The sequence below is a fragment of the Ochotona princeps genome, chromosome 5, assembly GCF_030435755.1.
Source record: "Ochotona princeps isolate mOchPri1 chromosome 5, mOchPri1.hap1, whole genome shotgun sequence".
NCBI lineage: Eukaryota > Metazoa > Chordata > Mammalia > Lagomorpha > Ochotonidae > Ochotona > Ochotona princeps.
Genome location: NC_080836.1, coordinates 49,534,638 through 49,561,655, shown reverse-complemented (window position 1 = coordinate 49,561,655; position 27,018 = coordinate 49,534,638). Strand labels below are relative to the sequence as shown.

The following is a 27,018-nucleotide window of genomic DNA, read 5'->3' as shown; positions in this document are numbered from 1 at the left end:
ACAGCAGAGGATCTTCTGGTCATTGTCCTGGTGCTGACGCTAGTGGATTTGTGCCTGTGCTGAGTCAGCTGTTGATTATACTTATTTTCACTTCTAATTGGAACTAATGTTAGGATATAACAAAATTCTTTTTAAAATTTTCTTTCTAATATTGTTTACATAGTTGAGAGGGATGCATACTCACGTGGGTTTGTGGGCCTCTGATTAGGGTGGGCAAGATCAGGTGCAGAGGAGGGTGGGTGGGACATATGTTTCAGTTCTCCTTTTTTTTCTCCTGTGTCTGCAGGGGAGAAGGGGGCAGTGCTTGCTGTCAAACTACATCAGAGGATCTACTACTGTCAAACCACCCAGGGAGGGGAAGATCATTTGATAACGCCTTAGGGACCCCAAAGTGGGGAAGAGTGTTCTAAGGGTTGTTTGAGTGGTTTTGATAGTTCTGATAAGTTATTGGTTTTGTTGCTCCAGGGTTGAGAAAATCTCTCCAAGGTCTATTGGCTGACAAAGTCCACCTTAGTGAATCCACAGACCCAGGATGATGTTGCTAGCTTGATCGGGAGAATTTTCCAACCTGTTCTGCTTTTCATGCTCTGATAAGGCAGTTGATGTCCCCTAGTCTAGATGAGCTGGCTGTCATGTCTTTTATATGTATCTGGTCATGCTGTCCCCTGCACAGGCTCAGTCATGATAATGCATTCCAGACCATGCGTCTTGTGATTTTCTCTATGGCCAGTGTCTGAGTCCAGCAGTTCTGTTGTGGAGTCCCCTAATAAACCTCACCAGGGTGGCCTTGGAGTTGACTCTTATGCATACCAGCCAGTGCATGGTCAGGTATGATCTGTCAACTGTACCAGCCAGTATACATACTAGTGGATTCAGCTGCTTGGTTAGTTCCACCCCAGCCGTATATATATCTCACATGAACCAAAGGGTGCTGCGGCCTAGCCTAGCCACCCTCCATAGACCTGATCCTCACGCATACCAGTGGGTGCTGTGGTTTAGTGGGGCGACCGCCAGTATCTCCCACCAGGCTGGCTCCCATTCCTGATTTTTGTGTGTAGCAGAATCTGCTGTGGCCTAGTCTGGCACGTTCCCAGCCCCAGATCTTGCATCTATCACAGGATACTGTGACCCAGCCTTACTAGACTCACACCAGTCCCAGTACTTTCCAGCTGTTGCTGCAACCTAGCCTGGCTGGTCTGTACCCATTCTGGCTCTTGTGTGTACCAGTAGGTGCAGCAGCCTAGCCCAGCTTGGCCCGTATCCAGTCCTAGATTTCATGCTCACCAGTGAAAGCAGCAGTCTAGCCACGAAGTCCTTGGAGTTCCCCTACCAGGCCTGCTACTAGTCCCAGGTCTCGAATGTGTTGAAAAAGTTCTTTATCAGTGATGTTTCCAGTTGGAGGCTGCCATGGGAACTGCATACTAAGGCATGAAATATTTCCTCAGATCTCTGTTATTTGAATTACAAAATTTAGATTTCTCCCACTGGGAGACTTTTGATTCTGTTGCCAGGTCTGGGCAGGATAGGGTCTTATGAGGGGACATTTAGACATGACCAAGTATCATCAGTATTTATTTACTTCAGATTTAAACAGCTTTTTAAAGTTGTGCTTTCTTTTACATTCTTTCTGATTTTTTGGTATGTGAGTTACAATTTTTTTTTGTGAGAAAATGGCCACAAATGTCGCAAAAAAACACCTTTGTTTGTACTGGTGTTGAGACATTTGGAACTGGACACTATTTGATAATCATGTATGAATTGCCAAAAGATTGGTGCTTCAGAATTGCCCTAGGGTATTTGAGTTCTTTCTATATTCATAGAAATTTGAGATTATTTATTAGGATTTTCTAGCTAAAATCAGTCATAGCATGCATAAGGAAAATAAGGAAAACATTTAACAAGCGTGTCTGTTAAAATAAATTTCTGAGATATTGATATAATTTGGAAAAATTGAGTTTGGAAAAATCTAATAAAGTTATTTAGTCATTAATCTCAGCTCAAGGCTTCCAACATAATTGTGTTTCATCAAATGTGGTGGATCTCCATAACCACTCCTAGCCAGGAAGTTTCTTTGATACCAGAAATAAACTCTGGTTTGCAAATTAAATTTATAATTCTTTTTTTATTCAGGTTTTGATTACATTTATTTGTGTCTTGATTTTTTAAATTAACTTTTAAAGTCTGTTTAAAGGGAATGAATTTCCTATATATAGTTTTAAGAACATAGTAAGTCACATCCTACCATCCCTCTCTTTCTTCCCTCCTCTTCATCTTTTCTTATTTTTATTTTAATTTTTTACAATGACATACTTTCAATTTACTCTTCAATCACAAGATTAATCCTCTTGAATTCTTGAGAAAGTATATTCTTCAGTGTTAGTGAGAACTATAATTTGTGGTTCACTTACCTGTCAAATGGTGGGAAAAATCTGTGTCTTTATATACAGTAAAGCAATTTGTGATGTTTAAAATGGGTAATTTTAGGTTCTTAATGTCAGGACCATATCCCAAATTTTGGCCATGATCCAGCTGTTCCTCTTGAGTAACTGTATTCTACAGACCAAGTTAAGAGTGAGTGACTTGTCCAGGCCAGTCTAAGGTGTCTCAGAAATTCTGGGAGAACTAGCAGTCCTGTATGAAAGCCATACAGATTTTTTACTCCTTGCAAATAAAACATTATTGTCTGCAACGGTCCTTCAGTGAGACTGCAGCACACCTTTTGGGTTTTTTCTTCTTTTTGCCATTATCATTGTGGGGGTGGGAGGGGTGTGCTGCATTCCAGGAATGGCACAAGCATGTGTACATTTGTAAGGGGCTCTCTTGAAGCTCTGCCCTGCCTCCTGGCACCCCTGTGCGGGCAGCATCCCTTTGTTCTTGAAGTGGTGCTCAGTGGTGAGGGCGAAGCTGCTCTTTTGTCTTTTGCAAATGGCAGGCTTCTCCATCCCCTCTTGCCTGCCCCCCAGCTGCCAATCCTATTTCTAGTTCTCCAGATTTCAAGGCAATGCTCTTTTCTCTCAGTAGAAAAGAAATTCCAATGGAAATGCTGGAAGCCATAGTCTTAGCATTACATCAGCTTTTTTCTCTTTCTTCCTTTCTTGACATCCAAGGAGGAATAGACGCTGAGCTGACTTGCAAATGAAACTCTTTTTGGACAAAGTGATTTGACCTTTTTGGACAATGTGATTTGTTTTTGTAGAATCTTTGGGTCAGTCTTGTGATACCCCACAACCTGTCTTGCCTCATTCTTCTACCTTAGAGCCCAGACAGCAGTTTCCATCTTTTTCCAAATCTAAATATGTGGTTAACCTTGGGTTGTGCTCTTAGTTCCAAGTGTCCACAGCTTCTAAAATATCTGGCCACTGCATTTTTTTTTCACAATCCCTTAAGAGATGAAGAATAATGTATTACAAAATTTTACATGATTTTAAAGATATTAATTTTAGCATGTTAGTAAAGCTAGTACAGAAAATTACAGTGTTATTAAATGCATGAGATACTTTCAGAATTTATAGTGCAGCTGGCACTGGGGCTAATTCTGTCAAGTTAAACCACAGAACCACTTGGAGAGAGATAATCCGGGAGTAGGAGTGGCCTGGGAGGGAAATAGTGGGCACCTCTCTGTTGGGTTACCACTCCCATGGGAGGACACGAAAACCAGGACAGGGAATGGGGTGGCTAGACAGACACCCAACAACATCTGTGAGGACTAGATAGTTGAGCTGGTTAGATGGAACAAGGTTTTAATACCCATTGCCATGTATGAGAGCCAAATGGGATGTGGGACAGACTGGACTAGTCTGCTACACATACTGGCAAACCAGGGTAGGGGGCGGGACTGGTGGGGGTTATTGTGGGTTGCTCCAACCAGGTTGCAGCTCCCACTGGTTTATTTGAGGGCTGAGTGTGTGCTGGGCAGAATCAGGCTGTAGTGCAACACCCATTGGTTCCAGTGGAAGACTGGGCTGGAAACAGAACCAACCCAGCAATTGTAGCCACCAGGTGATTGGGGCAATGGACTGTACCGGGCTCTGTACTTGCAAATGCATACAAGAATCTGGTCTGGGAACACCTCAGACAAAGTTTCTTTGGGGATCTCCCCAATCGAACTGCCGGACTTAGGACCCTAACCATGAAAAGACAGAGGACAGAACAAGTCAGTCAACTACCTCAGCTATGTGTTGGCAGTGAAAAACTGGGCAAACGGAGACTCCAAGATGGACAATGTCAATCAGTGGATTCTGCAATGACTTCATCATGCTTGGAGTGGTGAGGATGGCAGCAATTCATAACTGTTGAACTGTCAAAACCACTTGAGCAGGACCCTCAGAGCGTGCCCCACATCAGGGACCTGGGGTGGGTGGGAGACTGGGTGGGACTTCTCCCTTAAAATCCCCCCTTTACCTCAGATATATGAAGGAAACAATATGGAACTAATGGTCTTACCCATTTTCTTGTAGCCCTTGAACCTTTTTACCCTAATTAACTATGTAAAGATTGTTAGAAACATAATAAAAACCAAAAGGAACACACAAAAAAATAAATAAACAGTGGCTTGGGGCAGGCAGGCATTTAATGGAATGGAGAGACAATGTCCCCATAAGGAGTGTGTACCAGAATCTCTTTATAGCCTAAGTATCACATTGTTTGCTTCCTGAATAACAGTCTACATTTTAATGGGGTACCCTAGTTGAATTACAAGCCCATTAAAGATTGAGAGGCAATGTCCCAGGAGTCACTCTAACTATATGTTCCCTGCATGGATATAATTTCTTGCATGCCAATAACTGCTACAGATAGGAGTATGTTTTAGACCTCATGAATGTTGAAGATGACACAAACTTTAAAGGGTATTTATGATTATAACAGGATAGCAGACCAAGGTAATTAGGCAACTAAAACTAATGCAAGAAAATGTAAAAATGATATCATTGTTTAATGCAGTGTTGAAATTTTCCAGTGAAATTTTCAAGAAATGTGTAGGTGTTAAGAAGAAAGTTAAAATTGCAAATAAGAATTGTGTGTACAAAAAAGGAGAATTTATAGTGCACTGTACAGTTCATAGCATGTTGGAAATAGTGTGGTCCAATAGTATGTATTAGTTTGAATTTATACAACAGACATTTTCTTTTAATGCCCCTGGTCTATCTCTGGGACTTTAGGATAGGCAACATCATCTGGGGATAAACTTGGCAAGTCTACTTTAGAATGTGAGACCCCCTGTCACCTGCAAGACCTTTTCTATGACTTTTCTTGTCTTTTAGGAATGTGACCTTCCTTGTCTTTTAGGAATGTATCATTTGCCCCCGAGTTTTGAAACTGCCTTAACATTTCTTATGCATTTGTTTCCAAGAGGAATTTGTATTTCTACAGCACACTCTTTGAAGACAGGACCTGACGAAGCCAGTTGTACACGATTCAACTGAACTGAAAGTTCAGGAGCCTTATTTTGGCTTGTTCTCTCAAGCAGTACAGTTCAATAGTTTGGCTGTAACCCTTTGCATGGCTGACTCATTACAGAGGCTTCAGGTGCTGATAACCTATGCAACATTCATCATCTTAGATGTGTATCCACTGTGGATGCCTTGGTGGTAATCAAGAATAAAACTGAATGACCCTTATGTGAAATAGTCTCCCTACTATATCTGCCCCTGGTGGTCTTGACCTGGCAGTGGAAGCCCTGGGGCATACTGAAACAGTTTACTGGGCTCATTGTTTCTGACTGACAGGACATGCTGTTTGTTGACAGAGTGATATCATGGTGCACAGTTAGGGCAGGGAGGTCATGCAGTATGGTGGAGCTTTACACAGCCAGATTGATCAGAGGGTGTCTGAGAGGTCTCAGCTAAAAAGCATGTTTTAATTACTTTCAGAGTGGTATTTGTTGGTAAAAGGGGGCAAAGAATAACAAGGAAAGAAGAAATAAAAGTAGTGAAGTGTATGGGGGAGGCCTGGAGAGTTTCAGTGGTGATAAAGTTTCTTCTATCTATTTTGCTCTCCTGAAAATGACTCGTTTCTGCTTTCATTTTTTTTTTTTTTTTTTGTCAATTTGACTGATGATGGATATTCCTTAGCCTTCGTTTTTCTTCATAGTGTCATAATGGATCTGATTCTTTACATGCATGATAGTGAATTCACTAAATCATTCTACTCTTTAAAGCACTTGGGTACAGGTGACAGGAAGATGTACCCATGGATTTCTGCACTTTTGGTTCTCTTCTGCTCAACTCCAAGCTCCAGCTCTCAGGGTGATCCTGGACCCTCAGACAAAGTTCACAGATCTTGCATTCAGAATGAGGTCATGACATTCTTGGGAGCTGAGAGCAAATGTCCTGTACTTTCATTCCTACTTAGGCAAGGCAGCAGGCTTGAGGTGAACATTTCCCGGTTCATCACTGAGACCATTCACACCCATAAGGCCTTGTCAGGTGCAGATTGGGCTGATTTGTCTCCTGCTCTGGTTAGTCACTGTCTTTGGCAAGAAGGACATACCAGTCCTTGTTATGTCTGATCAAGAGAGACTGACTTGATCCCAGGGCTTTTTCAGTCTCTTCTGGCTGGGAACTCCGAGGAGGCTGGGCCTGCCAGCAGCCAGCAGGTGTGGGAGCTCCCAGTCCATCATTCTGACATTTGTCTCATGTGTAATCACGTCTTAGAAATCTGGAGAATTCTAGACCTGACGGTGCAATGGTTTCAGGAATTATAATCCACTCAAGAATTTCCTAAAGCTCGAGGGCATGGGAACCTTGTTGGCATCCTGTCCTAGGGAAGAGAACAGGTGCAGGATGATGAACTGGATGTAGAGTTGGGGAGTCAAATGAAGGTTTTTTAGCACCAAATTCTGTCTTAAATCTTTAGGAAAGAAGGAAAATATTCTTTATTTAATAGGCTGTTGTGTTACCCCCCCTCAATGGTAGATTGCTTGTGACAGTTATCTAAATTTTGTTTTTACATAGTACAGCTGTGTTTCTATAGCAATGAACAGAGCTCTCCCATGTAAGATATCTATTAAATGAATAATAAGCTAATGAATAAACAGAAGACTTTCTTTTAACAAAGGATATTTGTGTGACAATTTCTTTTCAATTTAAGAATTTATTTTCATTTTAGTTTTGCAAGGCAGAGATACATAGAGATAGGTAGAGAGACTTTTTCTTGTCATTGATAAACTCCCCAAATGCCTGCCACAGCAGGAATGGATCAGGCTGAATCCAGAGTTCATGTTTTGAAAATAACACTAATTCAGTTTTGGCTATGACTTTTTTACATTTCAAAGATAACTGGGGAAACAGAACTTCCAAACACTTTATTATAGTCACAGATTTATGTCTTCTTAAAAAAGAAAACCACTTTTATTGACTTATTTAAGGAAAGACACAAAGAGGTAACTTCCATGTAGTTTTAATTTCACAGATGTCCAAAACTGCCTGGACTGGGTTGGGCTGGAGCCAGGAAACAGGAACTCGATCTGGGTCTCCTAGGGTAGCCACAACCCAACTCCTTGAGCCATCACCTGCTATCTGATAGAGTTCACACTAGTAGGAAGTTAGGTCAAGAGCCAGAGCTAGAAAATGAACTCAGGCAATCCACTGTGAGACTTGGGCTGTTTTCACTGACTTCTTAACCACCAGGCAAAATTTCTTTATTTTTATAAATTACTTGAGTGCCTTTTTGGTTTTCCCTATGATGAACATGCCTACTCCAACTTCATAGGTTTTGTTGTATGCCTGGAACCTGCACTTTCCTTGAGAAGAGGCTTACCATGCACTTCTGAATGTCTTTGCCCAGGATTTTTTGTTTGTTTTTGCGTGCTCAAGAAATGTGGCAAGAAGAAGAAGAAAAGCTGATTGCAAATCTCTATTTCCTCTGTGACAGGTTTTAACGATTGCCAGATATGGGGCATTTGTGATCAGAAGTGTGAATATCAGCTTGGACATCACCGTTGCCAATGTGAAGATGGATATATCTTGGAGCGTGAGCAGCACTGCAAGGCTAATGCTTCCTGTGAGTACATTGTGGGCACTTGTATATGTGAGCAGTAAGCATCTGTTATCTTCCTTCCTTGATCCATGACAATGGAAATATTCACATTTGTGCTGGTGGCTGGGTCTCATATCATGCATCAGGGGTGGTACCTGCTGTCAGGAAGAATGGATCAACAGTGCTTTCATACTTTACCTATTAGAGACCAATTTGTGGGTTAATGATCATTATCAGTAACTTTTATTAGTTGCTTTGTTGTCCCAGACTATTACTAATTGTAGAATAAGTTTCATGACTGCATTTAAAAGAATACAACATTTAGATTTTGATTTACCTACCACAAAAGTAGATGAAAATTATGTATAGAAATTTTCTTTTAAAATTTTATTTTGATTGGAAAGGCAGATCAGATTTACAGAGAACAAGAGACAGAGAGAAGGATCTTGCTTTATTGGTTCATTCTCTAAATGGCTGCAAAGGAGAGAGCTGATCTGATCTGATCTGATCTGAAGCCAGTAGCCAGGAGCTTCCTCCAGGTCTGCCATGTGGTTGCAGGACCCAAGGCTTTGGGCCTTCTCTACTGCTTTCCCAGGCAGCAGAAATGGAACAGCTGAGACAAACACTGGTGCCATATATCAGTCTGGCACTTTCAGGGTGAGGATTTAGCCATTGAGCCATTGTGCCAGACTCAGCAATATTTTCATTTATGAAAAATTTAGAGGTTTTCCAAAATAGGCAGAGTAAGTTTGACTAAAACTTATGCAGAGGCCCTCCATTCTGGATATTTTGATGGAACCAGTCTAAGAGTGTGTGACATAGAAAAATAATGAAGAAATTGTGCTAACAGAAGGTAGACCCTTCAAAGCATCTTTGTCACAGTGAATTTCTTAGTTGAAATTCTGTTTTTTACTTCCTTTTTCCCCCCCAATTTTATTTCATAATTTGGAAATTCCTCTAGTACCTTCTGAAATTTAAGTGTTCACATGACTGGTGAATGACACATTTTCTATTTTTTCTGCCCAGATATACCTAGTTTGTTGACAGATATAGCTGATTCTTTGCAAGTTAAATTTGTTTTTGCATAGATTTATGCATTCAGCAATTTTAAATTACAGCAAGATGTCTAATGAAATGTCTTCTTCCATCCCAAGTTTTTACTACTGTTCCTTAACTTCAGTTCTAGAGGTTTTAAAATGCATGTGCAAGAATGTACATGTAGATACTTAACCCTATTGTTATATATGTGGTAGTAAATCATACACATGGGTCTGTATCTCACCAATGTGATTTACTTTTTCTGGAAGAGCTTCTCTTGAGAGGACATTAAGCTCTTCTATAATTCTGCTTATAGAGTGGCACAATTTATGTAAACATAATTTTCTTACTAGTTCCTTATTGATGGACTTCTAAGTTATGTGGTATCTCTTTCCTTGCAAATAAGACTACAATAAATAGCTTTATGCCTGTGCCATCTTGCTTCTTTTTGATGCTAATCAATGAGGCAGATCTAGATTTGCCATTGACATATTTTTCACAGAGTGGTTTCCTGGCCATCTTTAAAATGTTTCCCATGTTCAATAGAAAGTGTTCTTGCATGTGGAGGTGAAATATTCACATTATCAAGATTTCTCAAAAGTACCTGATAAATTCTTCTCAGCTTTGTTGAAAATGTACTGGACTAGCAATCAGGATACTTGGATCCTTACTGGTCTGTTCCTGATGTACTGTGATTTTGGACAATTCATTAAACATTTTTGTGCCTCCATTTGTCCTTCTGCTAAGTAGGTAGAATAAGATCCATCTGTCTGCCTCAATAATTGGATATATTTCCAAATCAAGTAACCTACCAGAAGAAAGCAATTGAAAATGTGCAAAGCACACCAGTTGTGTCTACTTCCCTACTCTTGCTGCCCTGAAAGAATGAAAGAATGATAATGCCTTCCTGCCCTATGTTTAGTTGTTGAGGCCTCCGTCATCTTCTCCAATGGTCGGGATTTGCTGATCGGTGACATTCACGGAAGGAGCTTCCAGATTCTAGTCCAGTCTCAGCACCGTGGCATGGCCGTGGGTGTGGATTTCCACTATCACCTACACAGAGTCTTTTGGACAGACACCGTGCAAGATAAGGTAAATAGAAATTTCAGAAGCATAGCTGGGGAGTTGACTACAAATCCAAGCACAAAGTGTTGATAGCTTTTCATGTTTGGGGGGAGTTCAGGGGGAAAGTTCCTTTGTTTTCTAACACAAAAGGCCCTTGAGATATTTTATGTTAATCAGCACCTTTTCCATGCTATACTATTACATGTGACCTGTTAAACAAAGCAGTCTATTATATGGATTAGCCTTGAGTAACTTTTAATTTTATTCGAAAAGGAGTCCAAAATTCTAATTAAAAGAAATAGTAGACATTCTTTCAAAACTGGATAGATATTTGTTAGTAATTTTTGAAACTTGATCATTTTAATATGTAAAAAGTGATCTGATTTCCTGGATGATAAAACTTACATTTTTACCTGTGTCTTCTAAATGGAGCCGTAATTGAGGGCTGGGTAACAAATATTGACAGTATTTTGTTTAACAGCCAAAATTTTGTTACACTGTGTTTGAAAGTATGATGGATTTAATTTCACCTGTGAGTGATACAATGGAGAGCTTTAAAGTATGAGAGATTCCTAAAGAGATATGAAATTTTGTTTTTTAAATTCCCCTTAAACTTCCTTATTTAAATTCTAATCATTTAAGTAAGAACTTGTGCAAAATTTCTAAAAATTGAGAACTTGGGTTATCAGCAATTCTGATCTGATTACAACCAAAAAACAAATCACCACTTCCTTCTACCTGAAAAACCCACTTTTAATGAAATTTTGCATAACTGCTAAGAATGGAAAATGCAGGCTTTAGAAAGAAAGACATAAAATACGAACACAACTTAGGTTTGCCTCACATACGTTGTTAGAGAAACTCATTTTCTCCTAGTAACTCATGCTAATGAGCAAGCAACCCGAGAAGTTTTCCAAAGGTCCAGAGTACCGGTTCGTACAGAACAGACACCAGGGATGAAAAATAGTGCCTGATGTTACCTGTGTTTAGGAAGTGTGCTGATTTTGATTTTTCTTTCAGGTTTTTTCAGTTGACATTACTGGGTTAAATGTCCAAGAAGTTCTGGATGTTTCTGTTGAGGCTGCAGAGAATCTGGCTGTGGACTGGATTAATGATAAACTTTATTTGGTGGAGACCAAGGTCAGCCGCATAGATGTGGTAAATTTGGACGGAAGTCAAAGGCTTACTCTCATAACTGAGGACTTGGGGCGTCCTAGAGGAATTGCTGTGGACCCAGTTGTTGGGTGAGTGATATGAAAATATGCTGATTTCTCAATTTCATTTCTTTCCCAAAATATTGCCAACCATTGGCTTAATTGAAGGTTAACTGTGATTTCTTTAATGCCCCGTACTCTAGCACCCATGTTTATTTTATGTTTATTCATAAAAGCTGTAAGGGAATTGACCACATAAATGGTCCAAATACAACTACTGGTGCACTAAATATTTGATCTTTCTGGGGTGTGAGTTTTGTTTTTGATGCTTGCCATATTTGCATAGCCACGAGATTGGGTTCTACATTTTGACTTTGCCTATAATATTGTCACAAATAAACATTACTATATTTCATCATTATTAAGATCACTCTAAGATGCATGAACTGTAAATTTTTTAAAGAGGAGAAAGGAAGTTGGTACTACTACTTTTAGCACTTTCTTGTTATAAACTGGGGTTGCTATATTGATGCTACTATCTGATTACAAATTATTCAGTATTAATCAACCTAGTAAATCTGATGATATTTTTATTTCTTCAGGATTAATTGCAAAATTTCCTGTTTTCACACTTAAGAACTATGGAAGATAGCTTTCTTTTAGTTTAAGCTACATTTATGTTGCTGACTGATGACTTTTATCTCTATCCTTCCTTCCTTGAATATGATGGAAACATTCTCTAGGCTATGGTTCAGAATGGAGAATTGAGGAGAGAGATGGCTTGATAACTCATTTAAAAATCTATTTATAAGTTGTTTTGAGGATATAAAAGACAGCAAGGGAAAAAGGAGAAGGTTGTGAGGTTGAATATGAGTTTCTTGGCTGCTGTGTTAATCTTATTAGTAACTCTTTGGAGTTGCTGACTTTTCTGATTGGTTCTTAGTGTCTGTTTTACAGAACATGTATTTGTCTATTTTTTGCTCTTTGGTTTGTAATCAGCTAGAGAAAATTTCCATTGATTGAAATATAGTATTAAAATATTTTCTAGGCCAATTAGCAAAATAGTAGATTTTTTATTTTTTGTTTTCCTTTTGTAGCTACTTATTCTTCTCTGATTGGGCAAGCCTTTCTGGGGAACCAAAGTTGGAAAGGGCTTTCATGGATGGGAGTAATCGTAAAGACTTGGTGAAGACCAAGCTGGGGTGGCCTGCTGGGATCACACTGGATTTGGTCTCCAAGCGTGTTTACTGGGTGGACTGCCGCTTTGATTACATCGAGACTGTCACTTACGATGGCATTCAGAGGTAAGAAATATCTTCTATGGCTTCATGAGTTTGGGAAACATGCATACGACTGATAGAAAAAAGATACCAAATGAGTTAAAATCAGGAGATGACTTTGTTGGTTGATGTGATAGCATGTCTGGCCTTCATGATGGCATTTGGATGATTTCTGTTATTTTTTCTTGGGTCCCATTATAATGTTCATGAAATATGATATAAACATGTGTTTGTTGGTTTCTTGTCTAACTTTTCCCACAGCCCAGAAAAAGCACATTGTTTTCATTCAGTTCTGAATATTTCTCTGAGTCCCTCATGCTTTATTGCCCAAACTTCTTCTACATTTTATTATTTATCATTTTCCAAAAAGAAGTAATTGTATTGTATTGTACCCTGCTCTTATACATTTCTGATTTTAAAGAGAAATCCTTGTACTTTTACATGGACTATTATATATTTCCGTGTGTTTTAAACATTTGATTTATTTTTGTTTGAAAGGCAGTGTTACAGAGAGACACAGAGAGAGATCTTGATCCTCTGATTCATTCTCCAAATGGCTACAATAGCTGGAGCTGAACCCAGGATCTGAAGCCAGGAACCAGTGGCTTCTTCTGGGTCTCCCATGTGTGGTGCAGAGGCTTAAGGACTTGAACTATTCTGTGCTGCTTTCCCAGGTCTTAAGCAGCAAGTTGGATTGGAAGTAGAGCAGCAGGGACTTTCGCACCTGTATGGAATGTTAGCACTGCATTAATCCATTATACTATTGTGCTGGTCCCATGTTTCAATGTTGAAAATTTCTCTTCACCTTCTTAGTTTAGATAGAGCTAACTATAAATTAATTGTTTATCCACTATATCTACTCTTCTTTTGGCATTTTCAATAACTGGGTAGAATAAATATAGTTTTGTTTTCTCTTGCATCTCTTTTATAAGAGTAGTATATGGTTTGATACATACTTTAGACTAATTTCTGCTTTATTCAGTGAAGTAATTGAAGATGATTTCCTATCATTGAAGCAGTTTCTATATTGAAACTTTAATTCTTACTGAAAAAAAAATTAGCCACTTTTGTAAGTTGTACAAAAACAATTGAGAAGTTTCCTCTAATATTTTTTTCTTTCAGTGGGATGTTTGAGTATTACACTATATTATTTCAATAATTTTATGCTAAGGTTAAAATAAGACATAAAAGGTAAAAAATCAGTGGCATTTCAGAAAGATTTGAGGCATTTGCTGGCTGTAATGAAACTATTAAAGCTTCTGGTATAGCTGTCATCTTCAAGTCATTGCCTCTTGTTTTGCCAGCAAGTAGCATTCTGGGCCCTGAAATTTGCCCACTGAGAAAGAAAACCGTACTCTCCTCTTAATGTATCACGTTGCTCTTGAATGGTTCAAAGTGTGCACCAACTTGGTGTTGTGGATTTCTGTTTTCTTCACTAGGTTTCCAACCCTCATATGTTCAAATATTTTCGTTCAGCTTTATTGTGTTTCTTAGTCTTTAGGAGGCTACTAAGATTTTCTTTTGAAAATTTATTACCCCCCCAAAAGGAGAGATTTCTCTAACAAACTGTCTTTTACCTCACTTGTATCAAGAGGCCAACTGAATGAGGTCATCATGGCTCTTGGTGCAACTGGTTTTCTCCACCTGTATAGCTATTTTTGCTTCTATTTTTTTTCTATCAAGCTTCTCTGACTTACTGTGCTTCTAATACAGATTGGTCAGTTGACAGTTTCATCAGGCAGATCCATGAGGGTGGTAGCACTGCCTCTGTCTTCTTTGCAGTGACATCAGGAGCACTTCTAATGTTTGCTCTAAGTTGAGTTCTGTATTCACTGTCCTGCTTCCTAATGGCTGAGAAATGGTCAAGGGGTGTAATGGAAAATAATTGTTGGCATTTTTCACCAGATTACACTTTTTCGCTTACAGAATTTGAAATGCTATTTTACATATTAGCATTTTATATGTGGGAAAATCTGAAAGGAATGAAGAGCAACCAAGGAAACAGCACTTTTCCCCAAAGTTCTGGATGAGGCTAGAGGATGGAGAACTAGAACTTAAGGGCTTTTTCCCCCAAGACACAACATGACAAACCTTCTATTAAGTGTAGACAGAAATCAAAAGACATCTTAAAATATATCTTTTTGAAAAGAAATCAATAGCGCTTATTTATTCTTTATTATTAAGAACAAGAATTATCTTTCATATGTAAATAAACTGTACTAGTGATGGGACTAAAATGTATCTTTTCTTTAAATATACATGCTGTGTTTTTAAAAATAAATTACTCAGCTTTCTAGGCATTTAATTTGAACTTGTGACATCTTTCATCAAAATAAAGCAACACAAACAGAAACATGGCTTAATGTACATTATCTTCTGTAACAGGAAGACAGTCATTCGTGGAGGCTCGCGCGTCCCTCATCCCTTCGGAATAAGCCTGTTTGAAGGTCATGTGTTCTTCACTGATTGGACAAAAATGGCTGTGATGAAGGCAAACAAGTTCACGGAGACTAATCCACAAGTGTTCTACCAGTCTTCGCTGAGGACCCATGGAGTGACTGTCTACCATGCACTCAGGCAACCTAATGGTAAGCCCTAGGATAATCAGGCTTGGAACTGGACTTGGCAGTAGGGTTTTCTTAAAGCTATTCTGTTGATGATGAAGATCTCATGAGGTTTGAATTTGTGTTCTCAGATCTATAAAAGAATCCTAGAGAGCCAAACCCTCTGAAACTGGCTCTACACCTTATGGGCACTCTGGAGAGACTGGCATATTTTAGAGTTAAAGTGCTAAGTCTAGAGGGAATTTAATAAATTCATTTAATTGATATTTATTGGCAGCTACAAGGTACTGGGTCCTGTCTATCTGAGAGTATAGAGACCAAAGCAATAACACTATTCTTCATTTTCTTAGGAGAAATGTTCTGTTTCTAACCATTTCAGAACATTTCCAGAACCTTGGAAATGGCATGTATAAGTGCTCATTGTAGGAGGTAATGGAGCCATTGTCTTCCTTCTGCTGTGTTGTATGAATGGTACCTATTGTGTCATTTGCATTAGATCTGTCATGGGTCAACTGGATTTAGTATTTCACTGAATAGTCACATAGGAAAGAAAAAATTTGATTCTGATGCTCTTTAATCTTATGTTACAATAAGTTTTGCGTGTGTTTCAAAGTTTTAAATTGAACTTTGACATGCCTTTCTGGACTGTACATAGCTCTTCTATATCTGCTTGTGGCTGAAAAAAAAAAGAAATACTGCAAAGTAGACTGCACTGGTAGAAACAGCCTCGTTGAACAATAATTTAGAGAAATGCACATTTGCTTTACAACTCTAATGTTAAGAAAAGGATGTTTGGGATGGAGACAAACTATGAAGTAATTAGGTTACTCTTTTGAAACCAAACAACCAACAAGAATCTACTAGAACTGATACATTAAGACGAATACCTTTTAAAGTCATCATCCTACAAAGATATTCATGAGATACACTCAAGAACAGTAATAACATTGTTAGCTGTGGCAGTCTTGCGTGCAGTGAGTTTTCTGAGGTCAATACCTGTAGGGTAGCTCTTGGGAGTGCAAAAGGGTTTGTGGCACAGATATAGGCTTTTGGAGTCAGTAGCCAAACCCATCACTGTTGCAAACCCATTACCTGATTGCACCTATAAGTGGCTTCTCATATCTTGTTTTGCATAATTCTACCTCCCTAACTGTGAATTAACCCAGGCCTTTTCTCTTCCTCCAGCTACCAACCCCTGTAGAGGTAACAATGGGGGCTGTGAGCAGGTGTGTCTCCTCAGCCACAGAACAGACAACGGTGGCTTGGGTTACCGCTGCAAGTGTTTGTTTGGCTTCCAGCTGGATACAGATGAGCGCCATTGTGTTGGTAAGAAATCTCAGAAATGTGCTATCTTTTTGGGTATACGTGCACACACCTCCCGTCAGTTTTCCTGATCTGCGACTTGCGCAGGTTTTTTTTTTTTTTTTTTTTTTTTTTAATCACTGTGAGTCAAGTTTTGGGAGTCCATAGAGTGCCTGATTAGCCAGCACTTTGTTTATGCAAGGACTGAGCTTAAAGTTGTTACTTTCTATTCTTTGGGACGTTTCCTAATTCTAATTTTTTTGAGCTCCATTGACCTCTTGTTCTCTGAATCCTTTGTCTCCATTTATAAACGGTGGTCTTGATGGAATTTTGAGTTCTTCACTTATGCCTTTTCCACCTTTGGTTGTTAGCTTTGACTTTGATGGAAAGTACTACCTGTCCTGCTTATTGACTTCTCTGCTGCCACTAAGTATCTGTGATCCAGATAATCACATCTTAATTTCAGTTGGCTGTATTGCTCTATTTTGTAGTGAACTCCTAAGCTTGAGTGGCTCAACTTCTCTAGTTTTTCATCTTTCCATTCAGATATTCTTCTTTTTTTTTTCTCTCAGCCTCTATGCTTCTCATTTCATTCTTTCCTGGAGGTTTCCTTTCTTATTTTTTTGCTTGTATCTACTCATAATTAGGCACTGCCTGGGCCACAGCTGCTCCTGAAAGATCTTCCTATAAGACTTACTTCTCTTGTTTTCACCTTTACAAATTTTCTTTTTACGCTTTTGACAAATTTTTGCTTCTCAGATGGTGCTGTTTTTGGCTTACTGTGTACTTTTTCTGATTATCACCAAAATTTGTTCATTTTGTAGATAGTGCTAGATTCTGATAATAAGATCGCCTTTATTGAAAAATATCATGGGATTATAAATATTATATCAATAGTATTTGAAAGACTTTAGAAAGTTTGTGGAAAATGGAATTAATATAGAATTTTGGTGTCAAAAAAGGAAATTTGTTCATAGATTTTTTTTTTTTTGTAGAATGAATTTTCCATGAATATTTTGTTTGTGTTATCTGCATGTCTCTCATTTCTTTTTGGTTTCCTGTCTCGATTTGTCTGATTTGAAACCTTGCTGTCTTCTGCCTATTACCTATGTTTTCTGCCCCTTCCCCTTTTCTTCATTCACATTTTTCATTTATTTTAAAATAATTTCCTTTATTCAACTCGTATCTCCCCTAATTTCCAGAAAATGTTTTTTATGTTTACTTAAAATTTATTTCAGTTATAATGTGTGCTTTCTGTTTGGAGAAGTAGTTACTCTGGAATTGGTGGGGGGCAAGGACCACGTTTTGACTGACTGCCATGTGTCTCCCTGCAGCTGTTAAGAGCTTCCTGATCTTTTCTTTGGGATCGGCTGTTCGTGGGATTCCGTTCTTTCGGTCTGCGCAGGAAGATGTCATGGTTCCCCTGACAAACAGTCTCTCTTTTTTCGTTGGGATTGATTTTGATGCCCAGGAACGTGCTATCTTTTATTCAGACACATCAAGAAACATGATTTATAAACAAAAGATTGATGGCACAGGTGAGAAAGTGTATTTTGTATGTGTGTATGTGCATATTTGACCTGTTTTCAAAAATACTACTAACGCTCTCGGCAACACTTTGTAGTCATTTCTTAGCATTTTAACTAAGCCTACTAAAATGCTTTTGCATTGTAAAGAGGAACCGTTTGTTTTTTAAATGAATTAGGTCAAAATAAGCACCTTTCCGTTATTGTTAAAGCAATTTATAAAGCCATGTATTTTAACAAGAGAATTGTCAAACATAAAAGCAATGTGTGGAGTGTATGGAGGCCATTAAGAGATTAATGAACCAAAAGTTGTGCTTCATAGTCAAGGAGCCAGATGAAGCCAAGGGGATGATTTCTCTTTAGGGTTACCGGATGCCTAAATACCACTGATTGATTTTATTGTATGTCAATCAATTGCTTTAAGCTTATACCTGATTGAAATATTCATAATCAAGCTATGATTATATTATGGATGCCTTATTAGATAATGGCATGACCCAGTAAGCTGAGTTTCTACTCCTTTAAAGAACTGAAAACCTGTAATTGATAAAAATAAAATTGTATGCAATAAAATATAGCAACTAAGAAGGCTAGCTTTAAAAGCTAGAGTGTTGGCTTTGAACCCTGGCTTTCCACATTTTCTAGGCAAGTTGCTCAATTTCATTATGTATTAGTTTTCTCATTAGTGAAATGGGAATAATACTACAGATATCACACATTTGTAGGGTTGATGAGAGAATTTTAGGTCAAAGCATGTATCATACCCACTTTAATGCCTCAAAAGTAATAAATAATGTAATAAAAGTTATGATTTAAATTTTTCAATGGAAAAACATGTTACCCTGTTCTAGCCTACTATCCCAATCCACACATGCTCTCCAGTGGTAATCCTGTAGCCATTTCTCTTATTATTTGTTTCCATCTTTTTTAATTGCTTCATTTTGCTGATATGAATATTACTGTTTCTAAATTTATTGTGTTAGACATTTGATTCCTTATTATAAATGAGGATTTGACTCTCTTGCATTCTTCTTTCTCAAATTGGCTCCTCCTTACAAAGCTAGAGTGCCAATTTTGGTTAAATTAGCTACTAGCTGCTTGTATTATTGATGTAACTATAGATCAGTGGCTACTAAGCTAAGTAAGATTTGGGGATAATGTTTCTTGAACAATTTTTGAAAAATTATTGATTTTCATATTTTACTTGGAAGGCAGTGAGACAGAAAGAAATTGAGAGAAAACTCTTTCATTCTACTGATTCACTCTAGGGGTAGAATTTCATCCAGGTCTCCCTAGTGGATGATAGGAACTTAAGTTCTTAAGCTGTTATCCATCCGCTGCCTCCCAGGGTATGCATTAGAAGGAAGCTGGATCAGAAGGCGAGAAGTGCTGCACGCACGGGAGGTGGGCATTCCAAGTAGCATCTTTTTTTGAAAAAAAGATTTATTTATTTTTTATTGGAAAATCAGATATACAGAGAGGAGGAGAGACAGAGAGGAAGATCTTCCGTCGAATGATTCACTCCCCAAGTGAGCCGCAACAGCCGGTGCTGCGCTGATCCGATGCCGGGAACCAGGAACCTCTTCCAGCTCTCCCACACGGGTGCAGGGTCCCAAGGCTTTGGGCCATCCTCGACTGCTTTCCCAGGCCACAAGCAGGGAGCTGGATGGGAAGTGGAGCTGTCTGGATTAGAACCGGCAGCCATATGGGATCCCGGTGCGTTCAAGGCGAGGACTTTAGCCGCTAGCATCTTAACTACTGTATGAAACACCTGACACTCGTGCTCCACTTTGGATTTTTTTTTGCAGTTAAAAATTTATTTGTATTTTCTGCACAATATCCTGTATTTTCTCCAGCTGCTCCAAAAGATCTGTGAAGTGCCTATCAAGACAGCAAATCATCTCTAACTTGTTTCCCCTCTGTGACCTGCTGCTGAAGGGACCCATTTCTCTGTGGATTTGGTGCATAGCTGTTTATCTTCTGACTTTCTTCTGTCCTGTGTTGGAAGTCCCGAGTGAGGCAGGCCCCTTATTTTTCTTTCTAAAATACATTATATAATGGCTTTCTCAAAAGAATGAGCAGGATGGTGTCTTTTCTGAGTCTTTAAATGTGTGAAAATATTTTATTTTGTTCTTCATTTTAACTTTTTTCTAAAAATTTATTTGATAGAGTTACAGAGAGTTCTAGTGTCATCTTGAATACGTTTCTGTTTTTGACCATTATTGCTATTTTGATTTCATTTCTTTCAGTAGCTTTATGAAACTTTTGTTTAACAATCCTTTTATCCTTAGATTTATTAATGTTTTATTTTTGGAAAATTGTCTTTTTTAAAAGTCTGTCTAGGATGTTAGACTGATTAAAATACTTTTTTCCCCTCCTGATTTTCATCTTCTCTGTGAGGTTTTTTTTTTTTTGCCTTTTCAGCATTTTAGTTCAATTTTAAATTTCATTTAGCTGACTTTCAGTTTTGAAGAGCTCATTCTTGTTTCATAATTATTCCTTTTTTTCAAAATAGCCTGTTTTTATTTCATGAACTCTTACTGCTCTGAAGATAACAATTTCATTCAAAAGGTTTAATCTTTCCTGTTTCTACTTGCTTTGGGTTGTTTTTTCCTTTTGGTTGGTTTTGGACTTTATTTTTCATGATGGAAGCTTCTCCTATACATCCATGACCCCTGTGCAGTATGAAGGAGGAGACTGTCCAAAGCTGACCAGGTCTGTGTGTAAGCAGTCGGCCTGCATTACTTTGTGAGCTCTGGATGGTGAGCCAGTCGTATTCAGGAAGCACCCAGATGCCAATGTTAGGAAGGCTTAACCAGTCAGTCTCCTAAGTAAATGCTTCCATTGCCCTTGTAGGGGCAGGGATGGGAAAATGGGTGCCGTCTCTCTAGTCCACATTCCAGGAAACAAGGTGGAGCCAAAGGACTTCCTCATCTTCACTTCCATATCTATCAAGGTGCTCAGTTGTGTACCATGTTTGGAGTCCATGACCTCTGCTTCCTTTACCCAGGAGAAGGAAACCCCTGGGCCTTTAGAGGAGGTAGATGGGATGGGTGGGGGGGGGGGCAGCAGGTTGCTGAGGATCTGGGAGGCTGCTGGGCAGCAGACTGCTCCTTGGTAAGTTTCTTGGCAGCTAAACCCTTTGTTGCTCATCCTTTCTCTCCCAGAACCTGGCACCTCCACATGCCAATGTGCAGAGGCTTTTGAGGGCGTGTCTCCTTCATGCCTCACTTAGTTTGTAGCTTCTTCCCCTCACAGTGAGATATCACTCCTCCAACACTGTACCCTGCAAACCTTTGTGCCAACCGCCTGTTTGTTGTCTCTTTTATCTGCCTTATCAATGACCATCATCTTAGGAGGTCATCAGTCCTCTCTTCTTTTTCTGCATGATTTGATTTCTTTGATCATCATCTGCAGCTCTTGTGTGTCAGTAGGGCTGAAATAGGGCGTTCACAGGGTGTTTTTTGACCTATGTACCAAAGCCTTCCCATAGGCCTTTTGGGGAGACCTCACCTCGATATTCCACAACCACCTTAAAACTGTGCCTTCCTTGCTTTAGAGGAAGAGCCTGATCACACTCCCTACTCACCCGCACTTCTGGTTCCCTCCCTGACAAACTTGTGATCATGGAGAACTCCTTCTCCTTTAGCCTCTGTTGTTGACACACGGAAACCTAGCCATGCTCCAGGTCATTTAGTGTTCTCAATCTCTCCCCTTCTCACTTGCAAGTCTCTGCTATAGTGCTCAGCTGCTTGCTCTCCACACCTCCACCTTGGCACATACTTCAGGGGGAGGCTGGGCCCTCACGCCATGCTGTGCACACCTCCAGCACATCAGCCAGGACTCTTAGTTTTGCCTTTTCACCCCATTGTTTTCTTTTCCTTTACCATTTCATTATTCATTTCCCTGAGTTGCTTTACTTGTCTCAGCTGTAAAATAGAGATAATAATAATAATAATAATAATAATAATAATAATAATAATACCTGTATCATTGAGTGACTGGGAGTGGTCTGATTCCCAGCTCACAGTAAGCACTCAATTGATGTAAGCTGTTGTTACCAATGCTATTGGCAATGTTGCATTTCCTAAATATCTTGTATGTTGTTTAATACACAGAGTACTTTCTTCTTACAATTTAATGAATAAGTGAATGGGAAAAGAGAATTTTTGCTCTTATCATCAATGGAAGAAATATGATGGTTTATTCTGATTGATATTTTCTTTAGTGAAAAAAAGAGGAGGAGGTGTGAAAGTTCACCAAGAGGAAAGGGGACTTGTTTTTGCTTAATTCAGCTCTGATTTTCTTTCTGGTATTTTGCTGGTCTTTTTCTGAACTTGGCAAACTTTGTGGCTGTGAGAGACGGTTGGGCGGTAATACCTCAGGGTTACCCCCTGGTAGTACCTGGCAGTGTCAGCTTATCGGAGCTGTCTGGGGGTGGTAGTAGGTGAGCCCAGGTATCTCTTCTTCAGAAGTGTTGTAATGAGAATTTTTTTTCTGGAAGGTTAAACAAGGAATAAATTCAGCCCACACCACTTCTGGTTTTATTTATCAGTGTCATACCTGTTCTTTGAGACCCAGAATTTAAGGAATGGAGAGATTCTAGGTTTATCTTGTGTGGTTGCTTAGTGATATGGTTTTTTTTTTTTTTTTGTCATCTTTTAAAAAGGAGTTTTACATGTTACTGAAATATGCTCAACACAAAATGTACAGTAATATATTTATATAGCATTACCAAAATGTATGCCATGTGATGGGCTTAGTTTAACCATGTCTTTCTTTTAATTTATAGGAAGAGAGATTATTACAGCTAACAGGGTAGAAAATGTCGAAAGTCTGGCTTTTGACTGGATTTCAAGGAATCTTTATTGGATAGATCCTTCTTACAGGAGTGTCAGTGTAATGAAGCTAGCTGATAAATCAAGACGTACCATAGTAGAACATTTAAATAACCCACGGGCAATTGTAGTCCACCCTGTTGCTGGGTAAGTGTATTCATATTTTTCTAAGTGCTTAAAACTGTATATTTCTTGCAGTCACTGAAAAGTGATGCCCTTGGGGTTTGACAAGTTAAACAAACATAAAATTGAGTGGTATAACTTGAAATCGCCTTAAATTTTATCCTTTTACCATATGCTTAAGTAATTGCTTTATCTCTCCCCAAAAACTTTCTTCTAAGTTTCAACTTTCCCAGTCATCACTGAATTGTGTGTGTGTGTGTGTGTCCACAACTGCAGAGCTCTGAACAACATGAGACTGAGTCATTAGAGAAGGAATGGATACACGGCAGGATTACCAGAGAAGGCTCACGTTTATACTCTAATGTATCGATAGGAGGCTTAGTGAAAACCTGCTTAATCGTTCAGTAGTGTGCAGAGTACAGAGTTCTTCAGATCACAGTTTCAGGTTTTAGCATTCTGTAGTTGGCAGTGTCAAGGCATGAGAAGACAGAGCAGATCACGATATTCCTTTCTGGCTTTTAACTTTCTAATTTAAAAATGTTAAATAGCTAATATGTTTATTTAAAACAATTCTGAGTGATGCTGTGCTATTGTATCTCAATGGAATCCAAAAGAGATGGCTTGGAATGCATGGCACTTACCTCATTCAAATAGTGAGCATTATCCATGTGCTCATGGCCTCATGACGTTCAAAATCTTGTTTGTGAAGGAGCTGTGTAGTTCACTACCCATGCTAAGGATAGTGAGATGGAGGCTTGGTGAGATGAAGTTGAGGACACACAGATCTAAAATAATATTCTGTATTCAAATTCTAGGCTTGTCTAAGTGCAAAGCTTGTGTCCTTTATATAGTCTGTTTACTGACTAGAGGGTTCTTATTTCCTCTTTTTTCTTGTTTTAATTATTCTTATTAGTTTTTATGATATAGTTCTGTAGGTATAGGGATTGCCCTCTCCCTCACCTTTTCCTCCCTCTGCATTTTCTCCTCTACCGTTTACCTCTGTATTATCACAGCAGTATAGTTGTTCAGTAATAGTTACAAGTTTAACATTCTGCAATTTAAGTGCTTCATGGCATTGTAAATATAGGCAAGGGTAGAAAATTTAGTTTCATATTGTCGAGCTATATTTAATAGTTGTATTAGAACTGAGTTGCGTGCTGCAACTTATCTTCATTTCCATTATGCAGTTCATCTATGAGAATATATATATATATGAGAATGTATATACCTGTTTACCTATATGTCTATTTGTTTCCTATTTTACATGAAGGTTGACTTATTTCAAAGCATGTAGGAGTCATATTTACTTATTTATATGTTTAAAAGATTATTAATTTTTATTGGAAAAGCAGATTTACAGAGAAGAGAGACTTGAGAGAGAAAGATGTTCCATCCGCTGGCTCAGTTCCCAAATGGCTGCAATGGCCAGAGCTGAGCTAAACTGACTTAAGTCAGGAGTCAGGTGCTTCTTCAGATCTCCCACATGGATGGAGGGTCTGAAGAACTTATGCTTCTTGCATTGCTTTTTCAAGACATAAGCAGGAAGCTAGATCAAAGTGGAGCAGCCAGGACATGAATTGGTGCCCATATAGGATACCAACACTTACAGGTGGAAGATTAGCTGGTTGAGCCATTATGCTGGCTTCAGGAAACATGTTTTAAAACTGATAGTGTTATTGATGAGAAATTCTGTCTTCCCCATAGATGTTAAACAATCGACTTTTAACAATCAAATCTCAAAATTGCTAATTTTGCCCTATGTATTACACTTCTTTTGTACTCTGCTTACAGCCCTTCTCTGTACTCTTGAGAAAGAGTGATTTTTCTACTTACTACTTGTTGGAGTTTTTATTTTGTGGAGGATTAAGCTTGTGGTTATAAAGTAAACTGAAAAGTATGTCATTTTAACAATTAAAAGAAGTATGAAAAGAAGGAGCAGGGAGGATATGAGTGAGAGAGGGAGAGGAAGGGTATATTGGGAAGAATCATTATACTCTTAAGCTGTATATATGAAATACATGAAATTTGTTCTCTTTCTATAAAGAAAAATTAATTACCAATGAAAAGTAGTTGCTTTTCCAATAACTTTTTATCTGAAACTAAGTCTTTGGCATTCGGTTTAAAAAGTAGTGACGTTCATTTCTTAGTGAGTGTTTCAATTAAAATGATCTGAAGTAATTATATTTCAGAAAGCTACCTTTTAGAAATGACTGTTTTGATTCCCAAGGAGCATATGAAAAAGTCTCCCCCCACCCCCAGATTTAAATCTTTTTGCTGCCCTTTAAATAAAAAGTATGCCTGGAGTTTAAGAGTGGTTTGATGCTGTCTTCATCCAGGATGGAATGGGGTACTATACATTTGCCAATACCTATGACAGATGAACTATGTAGCCAGCTAAAGGAGCCTGGATGCTTAATCCAAATGGGAAGAGAGATAACCATCTGTTTTCTTGCTCATGGTTCATCATCATTATTATTTAAAGCTGTATCTATTAAGTGGAAAGAGATGCAGAGAGGGAAGGAGACCAAGAGAGGAGAGAGCTTTTATCTGCTGGTTCATTCCTCAGATGGCCCCAGCTTCCGGGGCTGGGCCAGGGTGAAGCAGGAGCCAGAAGCTTCCTTTGGGTCTCCCAAAAATGGGAGTAGTGGCCAAAGTAGTCAAATCATCTTCTGTTACTTTCCCAGGTCAATATCAGGGAGCTGGATCAGAAATAGAGCGTTTGGGACATGAATTGGCACCTATATGGGAGGCTGGTGTCGCAGACGGCAGTTTTACTCATCATGCTGCACAGTGGCCCTATATTTATTATTTCAACAACATTGTGTGTGTATACTAGCCTGAATTATGTGTTCGTAGAGTACCTGTTAAGCAACAATAGTTTAAGTCTTAAAGTCTAGGGCAGTGTTTTTCTTCTTTGAGTTCCCTTTTAATGCTGTTTGTATTTGTAACAAGATGATAGGATGATAGAGGAACTTTTACTCAAAATTTAGATCAATTATATATTAAATATACTGATCTCAAAACCAGACACAGAAAAATGAAATGAATTGCATTAAGTCTCTGGAATGTATGTATTTGTGCTTAATCTCTCAAAGTCATACAGTTTATTCCAATAGTAACATCTTTGATATATTGCCTACTTTTCTAGATACATATTCTTTAGTGATTGGTTCCGTCCTGCTAAAATTCTGAGAGCCTGGGGTGATGGATCTCACCTTGTGCCTATAGTAAACACTACCATTGGATGGCCCAACGGATTGGCCATTGACTGGGGGTGAGTAGCCATCAGCTCATACTACTGAGTTCCCACTTTGTGCAAAACACATATAGAGGTGAAATAATGAAGTAAGGAAACTGGTACTACTTACTCTCAGGTACCCCCTGTATTTACTTATTTGTTTATTTATGAGACAGAAGAAAGACAGTGAGAGAAAGGGAGTCAGAGAGATCCTTTTGCTAGCTTACGTATCAGATGACTACAGTGGCTCCTGTGGTTGAAACTGGGAGCTTTCCTCCATGGATGACAGAAGTCCAGTTGCTTAAATTATCACCGGTGCCTGCCATTGTCTGCATTAACGGGGAACTGGATTCACAAGACCACAGCTAGGTGCTGAACTCAGGTGCTCTGATATGGACTATGGAGTTCTCAAATTGGTATCCTAACCAGTAAGCCCAATGTCTGGCCTCTTGGAAGTCTTTGAATCGTTAATCAGTGATGAAGTCACATGTCATTTCTAACAGGGAGTATCTCAGGCATAGGGAAATTTTAAAATCAGTAATCACCAAATGTACTTTGGGAGAATTTTTAAAGTATAAGATACTGTTGTCAATAAATTGACCTATTTAGGTGTGTTGGGAAAAGAATAGGATAAAAAAAACCTTTTGTACCTGAAATGCCACAGCAGTAGTGGACAAGAGAAAGGAAAAAATGCATTTAGCCTTTTAAGCATGGATTTTTGTCAATATTTTTATTGGCTTGTTAATTTCACAATGAGAAGAATAAAATTCTTAAAGCTATATTTCAAGTTTTCTGAGACCATTGATAGTCCCTTCGTGAAACAATCTATATCTTTTGGGGGAACATCAAACTATTCAATTTTTGTATGAATAAACTTTAAGCTTTAAACATTTCAACGTAACCTAGCCCACTG

General features: G+C 38.7%; 1 protein-coding gene across 1 annotated transcript in view; it reads left to right on the top strand.

Annotated features, from left to right (window-relative positions):
- LRP2 (LDL receptor related protein 2) overlaps window positions 1–27,018 on the top strand; it is a 204,196-nt gene that overhangs the window by 69,724 nt on the left and 107,454 nt on the right. The window contains exons 10-18 of the mRNA XM_058664591.1: window positions 7,873–8,001; window positions 9,938–10,107; window positions 11,101–11,324; window positions 12,332–12,538; window positions 14,900–15,102; window positions 16,264–16,404; window positions 17,715–17,918; window positions 22,699–22,891; window positions 26,016–26,141. Of these exons, the coding sequence (XP_058520574.1) occupies window positions 7,873–8,001; window positions 9,938–10,107; window positions 11,101–11,324; window positions 12,332–12,538; window positions 14,900–15,102; window positions 16,264–16,404; window positions 17,715–17,918; window positions 22,699–22,891; window positions 26,016–26,141 (1,597 nt within the window). The remainder of the gene's footprint in view (window positions 1–7,872; window positions 8,002–9,937; window positions 10,108–11,100; window positions 11,325–12,331; window positions 12,539–14,899; window positions 15,103–16,263; window positions 16,405–17,714; window positions 17,919–22,698; window positions 22,892–26,015; window positions 26,142–27,018) is intronic.